Source organism: Myotis nattereri (assembly GCF_964212035.1).
Source record: "Myotis nattereri genome assembly, chromosome: 3".
Lineage (NCBI taxonomy): Eukaryota > Metazoa > Chordata > Mammalia > Chiroptera > Vespertilionidae > Myotis > Myotis nattereri.
Window position 1 is genome coordinate 71,815,860 of NC_138077.1, and position 14,840 is coordinate 71,830,699.

The window sequence follows — 14,840 nt, forward strand, 5'->3', positions numbered from 1 at the left end:
TTCAATGTTTATTCCTTTTGCTGTGTGTTCGAGATGAATTGGTAAAAATACAATAAAAAGCCAAGGGATGGCTGCAAAGGGACTGCAAATGGGAGGTATAGTTCAGGCCTGAAAGTACATCGGGACTCTGGGGAGCTCAGAAACCAGCATTCAAGGAGCCAGGGGTCAAAGGCCAGCTAGCTAACAGAGACCAGCAATGGTCAAGTCCCAGAAACTGTGTGCTGGGAGATGGTAAAGGAGTGCATCAGGTTGCAGACTCAGGCAAAAAAGAGAATTTATTGCAAGTTTTCATAAATCCCTGAATAGAGGCAATTCCACCTCTCCAGATGCCTTCTCTAAACCCCCTGTCAAATCCGGAAGTAACTGTGGGTCCTGCAGACAGGTGTGTAGCCTTACCCAGGTGGCTCAGTCGATAGAGTGTCGGCCTGCAGACCAAAGGGTCCCGGGTTCGACTCCGGATAAAAGCATGTACCTTGGTTTCAGGCTCCTCCTTGGTGGGAAGCAACCAATCAATGTGTTTCTCTCACATTGATGTCTCTCTCTCTCTGTCTTTCCCTCTCTCTTCTACTTTCTCCTAAAAATCAATGGAAAAATATCCTCAGGTGAGGATTAATGAAAAGATAAAATAATAAAATAAAAGTAGAATAAAAAGGGTGTGTAACGTGATGCTGCTAGCGTTTGGAAGAGGAGTTAAGAGTGAGTCCTACTCCATGCATTGATTGACCCAGGAGGTAACCAACTCCAGAACATCTTGTGTGGTGGCCTAGACAGATGACAGCCTTCAGGGTCAGCACTCAGGGAGAACCGTCCGCAGGACAGAAGAATTGGGAAAGGCAGGTAAGACTAAGTCAAAGAAGTAGCTGTCTGGGACAGGACAGTACGCCTGAGTCCAGCAACATCAGCACACAAAGGGGCTGGAAATAGAAAAAGCTCAGGGAGGAAAAAAGCCTGCAGTTGAGCATCAAGACAGCATGCCCGCTCCCTTTTCTTTCTCCCTGACAAACCAGTGGAAATGTGAGAAAAGAAAGGCTTGTCGTCTAAAACCAAATTAAGTCATTTCTCTTTCGGCTTGTAATTGGGCACACAAACCTACCCAAGCACTGCAAAACACGTCCTCAGGGCTAGTTTTTCACTCCACAATCATCGTAACACACTTGGCGCGGATCATCGGAGAGTGATAATGTGAACTCACTCCTGGAGCAGCGTTAGGAATGTGGCAGTAACAGACCCTTGTTTTCCACACTCTACTCCCAAAATGAGGAGATCATTTTTTTCACTGTACCCCAGGAGACCACTAGAGTGCTCTAGAGTCATGAATTCACATTCCAACTAGGGGAATCCAACTTGCACTGAACTTATTATAGCCAAATCTGGAATCTCATTGCCTTTGGTTGGTCTCCTGTGAACTGAAAAGGCAGTGGGACACTGAGTGAAACACAGGAAAAATAACCAAATGAATGAACTTAATCCTGGGAGACCCTGCTGAAGTGAAGTAGCAATGATTTTGAACTGAGGAGATCAAGTTTGCCTGAGCGCTATGGCTCCTGATTGAAAACCTAACTATAAAACAAATTTTCTCCCCCGTAATTAGATGTATTGCAAAAGAAACTAGTCTCACAGAGATTCCTAGTCTGAGGTTTTTGGTTTTCTTTTCTTATAGGATACCATTTGTAACTTCAACATCTGAGCCAAATGAGGACCATCTACAGATATGCCTGAAAAGCAGCCCATGTGGAAAAACTATTGGTTTCTTCCTTCCCTTCCTGCTTCTGTTGGTCAGGCTTCATGTATTTGGAGCGAATAAGCACTTCTTACTTCACCAAGGCTGATGTGAAGATTAGTTTTCGCAAAACAAAAATTACGTAAAAGTCCTCTGGAAACTATAATGTAATATTAAGTATTACGTAGCTTCAGAATGAGCATGACACCATAACTTGGTGGAAAGATAAAGTGACAGAAGTAGGCTGTCTTGGTTTATATGAAAAATTTGACTTTAATTCTAGGCTATTAGCAATATATATATATTTTTTGATGATCTACAAAAGTTTCAAGAAATGGTTTAGTGATTTTGAAAAGCTTAGGTGGAAATGTTTAAACCAGATTATAAGCTTAGCACTTAAGCCTCAGATATGATGACTAATCACCTAAAGATTTCTGATTTTAAAAAAATGTTAATTTCAGAAAGGGAAAGGGAGAGATACAAACATCAATGATGACAGAGAATCATTGATCAGCTGCCTCCTGCACACCTCCTACTGGGGATCGAGCTGGCAATCTGGGCATGTGCTCTGACAGGCAATCGAACCATGACCTCCTGGTTCATAGATCAAAACTCAACCACTGAGCTACAATTGCCAGGCAATTTCTGATATTTTGAAAAAAAAAAAAAATAGAAATGGTAATCCAATTGTACTTGGGATGATATAAAGAAAACATAATGACCTTTAAGTCGTCCACTTTAACAGAAATCAGGGACAGTTAACAGTTGTGGCCTCAGTTGAGTCAACATTTCTATACAGAGATCAATTACAAACAATTCCTGTCTAACCTTTGCCTAGGGTAGTTTATACACCCTACAATTATCCTGATCACAGTTTCATTTTCTTATATTTTTACACTCTCAAAAGTAAAGTCTTAATAAGCAGTGATATGGCCACAGGTAAGAGAGAGAATGAAGAGCTGAGATAATTCACAAAGTACCTTGTTTACCACCCAAACAAGTAAATGTAGGGGATGGTATGAAAATAAGTAACAAGAAAAGGTCACTTTAAATTACTGATAATTTCCAAAGCTCAAACCTATTCTTTTTTTCTGGCCACGTAAAAGAATTTTCACTCCACACAGCAGGGCATGCCATTTTTAGTGCATGTTCTCTAAAGTTTTGTTTCATATACATTAATAGTAAGGATAATTAAATATCACCGATAATAACTCTATTTCCAACTAAACCCTTGGGTCTGCCTAGAAGACTCAAAATTGATTTACTTTTCTGTTTCCGAAATGGCAGAAAATTAGGGCTTCCAAATTAACCTACTTTCAGGAAATCACATAATAAAATCATCAAGTGTTAGGAGGGAAATAGAATTTATGTATTAGCACACCTCACCATTTACCCACCCCCAATACATGAGTCACATTCACACTTAGCACCAACACAGACAGTGAATCCTAGTGAGGCTAAACAATCTGTTCTACTGAAACGAGCTCTCTAGTGGTGAATCTGAGACCAGCACCCAGGTCTCCTAATTCCTACCTAATTCATGCTTTCTACCACACGGCACATGTTATGATAACCCATTTTATATGAGGTAGGGTTTTCATTGTTTAAAAACACAAAATATTTAGAGCAGTATCACTAAAAAAATGTATTGTGGTCTTTTTTAAATACTTCTTTTAGATTCCTTATCAGCGCCTTACATTATTTATCAAATCTGTGTAGAATCTATTTTTAATACACAAGAGCTAATATGTATCAATTTTGGGATGCCAAGATTTAATTCTGAGAGCAGCACAACAATTCATATTTTGTTCTGCCAGCTTAAGTACAGAAATGATACTGCCCAGAGGTTGTGATGTGAAGTGACAGGTCAGAAAACAGACACGCTGCTGGCATTTTCTGTAAAAGTAAACGGTATAAAAGCAGCCATGTAGCCCATGTAACCAGTACCTACCAAACAAAAAAATTCCATGTTTACAATAAACTCAAATTTGTATATTTTTTATAAATATCTTTAAAACATAGGTATTTTTAATAAATGATTTAGGCTAAATGAGCATTTTAATTTTTTTCTCCTTTTTAGTAAGGAAATGAGAGTGTATTTTGGAGTCCAGAGAGGTGGGCTACTCATCATTAAGTTCCCTCTTCCAGCCATAAATAAATCAAACAGGTTGAACGGGATGACCTCTAAAATCCCTTCTGGTTTTCAAATGAATCAACTAATTAAGCACTATGAAAATGGTCAGCTCTTTAAAATTATCAACAGTGAAAAAAAGAGAATCAATGGGAAGAAGGGGAGGGTGGCTCCTTAACCATCACAGAAATGAGCATTCACCTGAGGGTCTATACTTATAGAAATTAGATAATATCACAAGTAAATATAATTGTGAGAAATTCTGACATAAAAATCTATACTTAGACCTGTAACATTATACGGTCTTATTACGGAGCCTTTTTTGGGCTATACATAGGCCTCAGAGGCAATCCATCTATAGATATAAAAGCCTAAGTGACCATTACCACTGGAACAACCAGTTGTTATGATGCACACTGACCACCAGAGGGCAGACGCTCAATGCAGAAACTGCCCCCTGGTGGTCAGTGCGTTCTAGCCAACCTCCCACAGCCAGCCAACCTCCCCTGGTCCTTCCCCCAGGCCGGCAAATCTCCCGCGGCCCCCCACCCCCATCCGGCAGACCCCTTCGGAAGGCCCCATCCAGCAGCTGGCAGGCACCGGCCGGCCCAGCCCCAATCAGGACTGGGCGAGACGGTCCTGATAGGCTCTGATTGCTGGCCAGGCCTAGGATCCCACCTGTGAATGAATTTCATGCACCGGGCCTCCAGTTTAAACATATTTACAGGTACTGGGAGGTTGACTAGAAAAAAAGGCCAGGCCAGGAACCATTTCTGCATGCCTGTCCATGCCCAGCCACTAGGACAGCCCCATGCTAGCCCTGTTCTTACTCCCATGAACATCTGCCTGCAACGTGACTGCAAAGCTAAGTGTTTTTATTTATGAAAAATCTCATTAATGTGGCTCAAAGGTTATAAATCTCCTTTTGACAAATTAAACTCCGTATGACAGATTGCCTGACCCTGAGCAGGGTCAAAAAATACCAATTTTGATTTGAAAATTTAAAATAACCCAATTATGAACACTCAGGTCTAATGCTGTTGGTGGAGCCCATATAAATTACACTTTTAAAACATATTAAAATTGTGCCTTTACCAGCACAGATGATCTGAAATGATACAATGAATATTGCTTTTTATTTTTTTACCTTCTGTAGGGTGAATGGCATCCAAGAAGAATTGCTTGTTTGACCATTTATCCCCACTTCCTAAAAACAATGACAAAAAGGAAAGTGAAACTCTACTCCCAGTATAGATATATACACTACAAAAATAAGACAATATACAAAATAACTTAAATAAAAAGCATTATCACACAAATAAAGCAGAATTTCATTTCAACTATTTAATTCTCAACTAAAATAATTAGGCTATACAGGAAATGGATTAAATAAAAATAAACAAATTTACCTTTTATGAAATACATTGTTGGTAAATTCTATGACTTTAATCAAGAAAATCTGAAGACCAGTTAAGAGGGAATGATGCAAGCTCACATTTACCTAAAGAGCGATGTTTCTCCACTGGAAGCAGAGAAAAATAACACATACAAAACAAAACTACACGACTGAAGTGGAGGTGAAAATAAAACCCAAATTAAGTAAAAGGTTACATACAGGAGCACACAGGCACATGTGTCTGCACATGGAAGACAGCTGCATCTGAAGCCTCCCCCAGCAACAGGAAAGGCTTCCCATCTGGCCATGCAAGGCGATGCAAATGGGCACCGGATGAGAAGGCCCATGGTAGTCACGACACTAGCATGCGGGGAAGATGCTAAAGAGAGCCTGACTCTCAGGACACACGGCTGTATTGAACGAAATGGAGAGATTTATCTTTCCTGTGAAAGAAGAGTGGGAGTCCTGAACTGTGAGAAGAAAAAAAACCCCAAAAAACCTTCAGATGAGCCCTGACGAGGCTCAAAGGCCCATCAAGATTGCAACACTGACACAGAGGTTCAGAGTAAAGGAGGGGAGAGTGCAATACATCTCTAGTGCCCTCTGGAAATAAAATTTTGTTACGGAACTGAAGGAGGTAGAAAGAAGAGTTGGGCAAATGATGAAGTACATAGTTGGGGGGTGGGGGGCGGGGAAGGAGCTTATGACTTAGGAGTGAAATCCTCCTCGACAAGAATCCTTAAGTGTCAGAGAAAATAAAGAAATCATGGGACTTTCACATGAAACTAGTACGGTTTCAGGAGGAAAATGTGGTCCTGGTATGAAGGCTGCTGAATGTGAGAAAAAAGAGAGTAGTCAAAAAAAAAAAAAAAAGTGGATAAGGGTTCAAGAAAACTAAATTACAAAATGCACCAAAATATAGATGAGAAAAAGCAATTTTAGGTTTCATATGGAACTCTGAAACTAGAGACAAATACGAGATTTGAGTAGAAATCCAAGTGAAGGAGCTCTTTTTGCAATTAGCTGCAGAATCTAGAGAATGAATATGCCTGCATCAGGAGCTGATGACAGTGAAGCAAGCCGCGGGGAGGCCAAGGCGAAGCCAGTGCGCGAAGCATTGCTCAAAGATGAATTCGCAATGGAGGCGGCCAAGACACCTTAATGGAGGATGGAAGGCACCAATACCTTTTTCTGGAACATTAGGCTTCTCCTTTTTGTGCTTATATTTGCTGACAATTTTGTGGAATAAGTTCTTTTTCTGAGACTGGAAAGAACCTATAGACAATATTAATATAAATATATTTTAAATTCACAATGTTCCATAAAACAATGCCGTGTGTTTCTAAATAATTACACCCTCCTCCCACGTGTGAAATAAGCAAATTGAGTCATAAGAAATGTCACCTTGAGTTGTTACTCATTTAACGCGTGCTCAGCTTCCTTTTTTAGGAGGCTGAGCACTATAAAACCCAGTGAGGTTTTCCTTCAAATGTATTGGGCAGAAGCCTCCATTAGGGCTAAGACTCTCTCAGCAGAAATAAAGAGATTTCATGACTAGAGACAGGCCACAACTAATAACAGCAGAGTAGCTGCCATCTGTAACAAAGAAAAGATTTTACTTCCCAAATACCGCGAAGAAAAGGACTGCATGGGCATTCATCTCTCCTAAGAAACTGATTTTCACAAGGACAACACTTTCAGGACAACGGTTGGCCTGATAGCATTACATAACTTTCTAGCCTCTTCTGAGGATATTCTAGGAAGAAAAAAGTGATTTGAAAACAGAAAGATTTATTTGCCAAAAAATCTTTTTTCTGGTGCAGAGAGAAGCCTCAGATTGTAACTTAGTTTTCTCAGATAGAAAAAATAGAAGACCATTTTTTAATCACCATTCAGAAATGCCAACAAGAGCACTGACCTGCCCAAAGTAGGTTATTTCTTTTTTTTTTTTTTTTTTTAAATATATTTTATTGATTTTTTACAGAGAGGAAGGGAGAGGGATAGAGAGTTAGAAACATCGATGGGAGAGAAACATCGATCAGCCGCCTCCTGCACATCTCCCACTGGGGATGTGCCCGCAACCAAAGTACATGCCCTTGACCGGAATCGAACCTGGGACCCCTCAGTCCCCAGGCCGACGCTCTATCCACTGAGCCAAATCGGTTTTGGCAGTAGGTTATTTCTATACTGTGATATTCCTATTGTGAAATTGACTTCATCGTTTAAATAAGCCTGCTTCCTCGTGTTCAAATGGTAATAATAATAATAGTGTCTCATTCACAGGCTTGATGTGAGGATTAAAAAAGTTCGGAAGCTCTGTAAACTGCCCCTGCGGCACCTATCCACCTAACAGCATCTGCAACCACACGCTTTGCCTTACAGAGGCAAACTAGGCTCCTGTCTTAAATGTACAATTCAGTGGTTTATATACTCACAGATATTTGCAACCATCATCATTTTGGAATATTTTTATCACCTCAAAAATAAATCCCATATCCCTTAGCTATCACCCCTCCCTATAACTGCATTCCCTCTATCCCTAAGCAATCACTAATCTACTTTCTCTCTAAATATATGAACATTCATATACAAGCTTTTGTGTTCATTTCTTTTGGACATAAACCTAGGAGTGGAGCTGCTAGGTTATAGTGTAACTGTATGTTTAACCTTTTGAGGAACTGTTAGACTGTCTCACAGCCTCGTTTACACTTATTACACTCCACTAACACTTGTCTTTTTCATTATTAAATCCATCTCAAGGATGTGAAGTGGTATCTCGCTCACTGTGGTTTTGATTCGCATTTTCCTGACAACTAATGACGTTAAGCATTTTTTTCATGTGCTTACTGACATGTGTATACCTTCTGTAGGGAAACAGCTATTCAAATAGATTGCCCATTTTTAAATTAACTGTCTTCTTGAGTTGTGTGCGTTTTTCATATGCTCTGTGGAATGTTTTCTCACTTTCTTACTAGTGTCCTTTGAGGCACAAATTCTAAATTCTGATACAATCAAATTATCTATTTTTGTCTTTTGTTGCTTGAGTTTTTGGTATCATAGCAAAGGATCCATTGACAAATCTGAGATCACTAAGATTGACCCCTATGTTTCCTTTGAAAAGATTTATAGATTTAGCTCATATGTTTAGGTCTTAGATCCATTTTGAGTTAGTTTTTATATCTTGTGTGAAGTGAATAAGGGCCCAATTTCATTCTTTGGAATGTGGATATCTAGTTGCCCCAGCACTATTTTTTGAAAAGACTACTCTTTTTCCATTGAACAGTCATGGCATCCTAGTGGAAGATCTGTTGACCAATGATATGTGTTTATTTCTAGACCCTCAATTCTAGTCCATTGACCTATATGTCTATCTACCATACTGTCTTACTTCCTTTTTTATAGCCAGTTGTGAAATTGAGAAGATTTTCCTGGCTATTCTTGAATCCCTCGAAATTCCAAATTAACTTTAGGATCACTTGTCAGTATCTACAAAATAAGTAAACTAGGATTCTAAGAGGGACTGGGCTAAATCTATAGGTCAATTTGAGTGAATGTTTCCATCTTAACAATATTAAGTCTTCTGATCCATGAACCTGGGATGTTTTTCCATTTGATCATCTTTCTTTACACAATGTTTTGTAGCTTTCAATATGTTGCATGTCTAAGTACTTTATTCTTTTTTATATTATTGTAAATGGAATTGTTTTCCCTAAGTTCATTTTGGGATTGTTCATTGCAAGTGATTAAGAATACACCTGATTTTTGTATAATGATCTTGTATCCCATAACCCTGCTGAACTCATTTATTAGTGGAATCCTTAAGTTTTAGAGTGGAGTCCTTAAGTTTTCTATATAAAAGTTTATGTCATCTGCAAACAGATAGTTTTATTTCTTCCTTTCCATAGTCTAGATGCCTTTTATTCTTTTTCTTGCCTAGTTGTCTTGGCTAGAACTTTTATTATAATGTTGAATAGAAGTAGTGAGAATGGACAGGCTTGATGTTAGCTGTGGGGTTTTGTAGAATGCCCTTTATCAGGCTGACAAAGCTCGTCACACTGAATCTGATGAACGTTGTTGTGAAAAGGTATTGGATTTTGTCAAATATTTTTTTTTTACATCTACTGAGATGATCATGTGCTTTTAAAAAATATTTGATGTTGTTCTATGGATGTGGTGTTATTGAATTCAGAATGTTAAACCAACCCTGCATTGCTGGGGTAAAATCCCAGTTAGCCATGGTTATAATTCTTCTTAATATATGCTAGTTTTTGGTGTGCTAGTTTTTTTGTTAGATTTTTGTGTCCATATCTGTTAGAGATACCAGTGTGCAGTCATTTCTTGTGATGTTTACTTTTGACAGTAGGGTAATATTGGCATCACAGAATGAGTTGAGAAGTGTTCCCTCCTCTTCTAATTTTTGAACAAGTTTGTGAAAAATTGGTATTGGTTCTTCTTTAAATGTTTGGTGGAGTTCACTGGTAAAACCATCTTGGCCTGGGCTTTTTTTTTTTTTTTCTGGATAGTTTTTTGATTTCTAAATTCAATCTCTTTATTAGTTATAGGTTTATTCATATTGCCTTTTTTTTCTTAAGTCAGTTTCAGTAGTTCGTGTCTCCCTAGAAATTATCCATTTCATGTAAATTATCTAATTTATTGGCATATAATTGTTCACAGTATTTCTTTGAGTTTTCTCTTTTTTTCTTGGTCAGTCTAGCTAAATGATTCTCAAATTCGCTGTTCTTTCTAAAGAACAAGCTATTGGTTCCATTGGTTCTTTTCTTTAATTAACTTCACTCATTAATTTCCTCTCTTATCTTTATTATTTCCATTCATCTTCTTCTTTTAGGTTTAGTTTGCTCTTCTTTTTATATTGTGTCAAGGTAGATTAGCTTATTGATTTGAAATCTTTCTTAATATATGCATTTATTGCTATAAACTTATCTCTAAGCATTACTTTAACAGCAGTGGTTCTCAACCTTCCTAATGCCACGACCCTTTAATACAGTTCCTCATGTTGTGGTGACCCCAACCATAAAATTATTTTCATTGCTACTTCATAACTATAATTTTGCTACTGTTATGAATCATAATGTAAATATCTGGTATGCAGGATGTATTTTCATTGTTACAAATTGAACATAATTAAAGCATAGTGATTAATCACAAAAACAATATGTAATTATATATGTGTTTTCCGATTGTCTTAGGTGACCCTTGTGAAAGGGTCATTCGACCCCCAAAGGGGTCGCGACCTACAAGTTGAGAACCGCTGCTTTAACAGTATCCCATAAGTTTTGGTATGTTGTTTTCCTTTTTATTCATGTCAAAGTTTCTGATTTCCCTGTTAATTTCTTAGTTTCTTCTTTGGTAATTAACTTATTGGTTATTTAGAGTTGTTTAATTTCCACATATTTGTGAGTTTCCATATTTTTTCCTTGCTGTTGAATTTTAATTCCATTCCACTATGGTCAGAGGCATGATTTGAATTATTTTAATCCTTTTAATAAAAATGTGTTTGTTTTATGGCCCAATATATGTTGCATTCTAGAGGCAGTTCCATTGAGAAGAATGTATATACTACTATTGTTGGGTGAAGTGTTCTATATACACAGAGAGAACTGGTATATAGAATTATTTTCCTTCCTTGTTGATCATTTGCCTAGTTGTTCTACCAAACCTATTCTTTTTTTCATAGCACTTCTAACCTTCTAACATGTCCTAAACTTTGCTTATTGTTTAGGCTCATTTATCGCCTGGTAACTCCACCATAATGTAACTAACATCCATGGCAGGAGGGTCCTCTGTTTCCTATCACAAATATATTCTAAAGATATATGCCTAGAATGGCACTTAGCACACAACTCATTCTCAATAATATTTGTTACATCAACGAATAAATAAAGCTCTTAAGTCACTGCTTGGCACAAAGTAAGGATTGAAGACATGACAGTTATTGCTATTATTACTAATAACATAAAGTTGTGCAGGTGTTTTTTGATGACTACACCAAACCATCCTTCTAAGCCATCCTTCTAAATAACCAATTAGCAGCCGAAACCGGTTTGGCTCAGTGGATAGAGCGTCGGCCTGCGGACTGAGAGGTCCCGGGTTCGATTCCGGTCAAGGGCATGTGCCTGGGTTGCGGGCACATCCCCGGTGGGGGATGTGCAGGAGGCAGCTGGTCGATGTTTCTCTCTCATCGATGTTTCTAACTCTATCTCTCTCCCTTCCTCTCTGTGAAAAATCAATAAAAATATATTTTAAAAAAATAAATAAATAACCAATTAGCAAATACTTCTGAATTGGCTGATGGTGGTTTAAAGTAGAAACAAAAATTTTCCTCTTAATGGTTTTTGTTTCCCAGGAATAGTGAGCAACAATGAAAAATAAATAAATTTAACAAATACAAAGAAAATATATCATGTGTACAGACTGCATTAATAGTACAGATATTCTCTATAGTCAATTTACAATCACTGCCTCATATGTATTTTATACAACCAAGAGACTTTAGGTTAGTGTACCTGAATAATAGATACATGGGTAATCATAGCAAACAGAAGTAGAAAAAAGAAGAAAAACCATTCTGAGACTTCTTAGGACTATAAGGATCCTAGTGATTTACCTGCAGGAAGATAATTTAACAATGATAAGGAATTGGCTCACAGGGAGAATGATTTCTATATTCATCAGTGTGCATTTGTGTGAGGATAATGGGATAAGACAGTAATTCACAAAAGAAACTGATGTGACCTATGGAATGGGTTACGATAAAGAAGAAAAGGATACGTATTTTCAGATCCAGCCTTACTCAGATAAATCTAAAAAGTACAATTTAAGGGCAGAGCTGAAGATGGAGCTTGTCAATTTTAACGTGGAAAAACTACAACCGGAGTGGTGCGGCACACAGATGAGCCACTGTAAACTTTTATTTTTAAGCTTCCTTGCTCTCAGCCACCCCAGACCATAGCTATAAAACAAATCTAAGTAAAGGACAACTTCAGTTAAAAAAAGGAAGTCACAAACTTGAATAAGTAATTAGAAAGCAGCAATGTTAGAGTCAAGAAATGAACAACTTGATTTCTGCCCACCAGTATAGTACATATGTTTGATATTTTGCCTCAAGAAGATAAAGTCAAACTTTGTAACAAATAGCAAATATACAGAAATTTACCACTATTTCCTTTAATTATTAACGTTGAGAGTCCATGCAGGAAAATGAGGGTAGGAAATGAAAAGCGGAGAAAAGAGTTTTGAAGGAATTATTCAGAAAACAAAGAATCAGCAGCTGTCATTCACTAAATCACCCCCTCAAGTTTCCCTCCCATCTCTGTCCCTCCTCTTCCTACCACATTTCTTAAGAGAGTTTTTGTATCAGCTTTCACATCCTTATGACAAAGTCACTTTTTGCTGGCATGTAAACTAGCTTAGGACTCTATTCAAACTCTTGGGCCGGATGGCCTGTATTTGAAGGTATCAATCTCTCCTGTGCATGCCAACTTCACAGCTGGGTAGAAAATAGCAGACACAAAGAATCTGAGAAGTTAAGAGGGTGCCATAGAGACATTGACAATAATAACCTTCCCAGACATTAATGTTGTTCATGGTTTGCTGAAAAAGAGACATGTTGGGGGTGAGACACTGTAGTGACACAGGAGCCAGCTCAGAACTAGCCTGGTGTGATCATTCTTCAAGGTCAGCAGGTGACGTGAATTAAGTGAACCTTACTCTCTGTCACAGGAAACAAATTTTAGGCCAAACTCAAAGGGTGGTGACTTCTGCCCAGGTTCTAGTTTCATGTTTTCAAGCTATAAAAAGAGCAGATTTTTAATTCTAAAACTAGGTTGTCATTTTTGTAATGAACACTTAAGCAATGAATAACCTATGAAACAATAATTTGTGATAATGTATAGCAAAGTGCCCTCAGCTACTGGTCACATGGATCTGTAGACTTGAATAAGTTTGAGTAAAGCAGCCATAATCGAGTTACAATTCATCGAGTGGAACTGAACCACCTCATTGGGCTAGACAAGCCCTGCCCTGTTAAGAAACTCAGGATTATATTAGGTATATCGTCGATACCTGCAAATGTGCTGTCACCATGTTCCTGAAAATATTTGGTGGCAATGAAGACTCTGAAACAGTGACAGGACAAAATACAGAGTTCTGCCCAACCTGGAAGCTGTAACTTGTTGGTAGGAAAGGCTGGCCTGGCTAAAACAGGTCTGAGTTCTTTAACCCTGACAGTATCCTCAGGTTGGCTCCTTTCTAAACAGGGGATTCTATCCTCAACCTTTACATTTTATAAATCTGCTCCTTATATTAAAATCTCAAATGCTTAGCCATTTGAAATTCCAATCCACAAGTGTGAATTGGAAAAACATGAGAAAGACCAACAGTATGTCTGATGAGCTAAGAAACAGTATGTGAGAAGACAGAAGAGATAAAAGAAGGAAAGTGAAGTCAAGGGTCACACTGGGCCATGATTTAAACACTCTAAATTGAACTCAATTAACTTTTTCTCCATGACCCTATGTCATTTGAAAATTACTTATTTTGCAGAGCACTCTTGACTTCTGACACTTCTGTAAAAAGTGCTTCATACATTAACAGTATACTTAAAATAATGTGTCAAAAGAAACCCTTTGAGAGGTTACAATTAAATTTAGACTTATAATTTAAAGCTTTCATTAGAATATATACACGTGACTGTGAGACAGAAGCCAGAAAACATGCAGGAATGGGCTGCTTCAGCTGAACCACACCAAGCCAGGCAGACTATAATGTGCTCTTAGAAGCAAAAGGAAATTCTATTCCTAAGTCACTGTGCTCTGCCCAATATAACATCCCCTGAGCCCTGCTGGAGAAGGTGACATTTTGCTATTTTCATTCTTTTTTTGTTTTAGAGTTTCTGATAAGACCTATTATACAGACATAAGTGACAGTGCAGAGAGAGTGGAGGGGACGGTGAGAAAAGGGAAGAGACTACTTGAAAATACAGATATAAACAAGGAGACCCTGGGAATACAGAAGTGCAGACCCAAGCAGGTACTGTGATTCTGAGTAGTATAACTGTATAAATGGACCCACAATCATTTCCTCTAGAAATTACGTTTCAGAAAAATTCTACACAATTCCTATAACCTGGAGTAGCTAAATAAGTACCTACTATGAGGCAGAAAGAAAAATATAATGAATGTTAAGTGATAATAAATGTAGGAAAAATAAAATATAGACAAATGGTGAATTGTTGGAAGAATGAGATTTCCTATGAAGACATGCTCTTACTCCTGCACTAATGACCTCATACCCAAGTTTCTGCTTTGGGGATTCATTAAGAAAAGGTGCAAAGGATCTAGAGTTTAAGAAAACAATCTCTTCTCTCCTCTAAAGATCAGGCAATTACAGCACAGCTGGTATGTTAATTTCATTAATAAGTTGTAGACAGTACATTGGTGCTGCTAATGCCAAATTTTAATCAGTCACAAATACCATAATAAAACAGATTGTAAATAAAATCAATTATTTAATTTCTGCTTTATTATAATTGCATTTTTTCTCCATGAGTTGTTATGCACAGCAAAATCTTAAAA

General features: G+C 37.9%; 1 protein-coding gene across 2 annotated transcripts in view; it reads right to left on the reverse strand.

Annotated features, from left to right (window-relative positions):
- Window positions 1–14,840, reverse strand: part of BBX (BBX high mobility group box domain containing) — a 291,476-nt gene that overhangs the window by 10,607 nt on the left and 266,029 nt on the right. The window contains exons 15-16 of one of the 2 annotated variants that reach the window (XM_081086560.1): window positions 6,433–6,522; window positions 4,999–5,058 (exon numbers count right to left, since the gene is read on the reverse strand). In XM_081086560.1, coding sequence (XP_080942686.1) covers window positions 4,999–5,058; window positions 6,433–6,522 — 150 coding nt within the window. The remainder of the gene's footprint in view (window positions 1–4,998; window positions 5,059–6,432; window positions 6,523–14,840) is intronic. The other variant, XM_081086561.1, reaches the window with a different exon arrangement.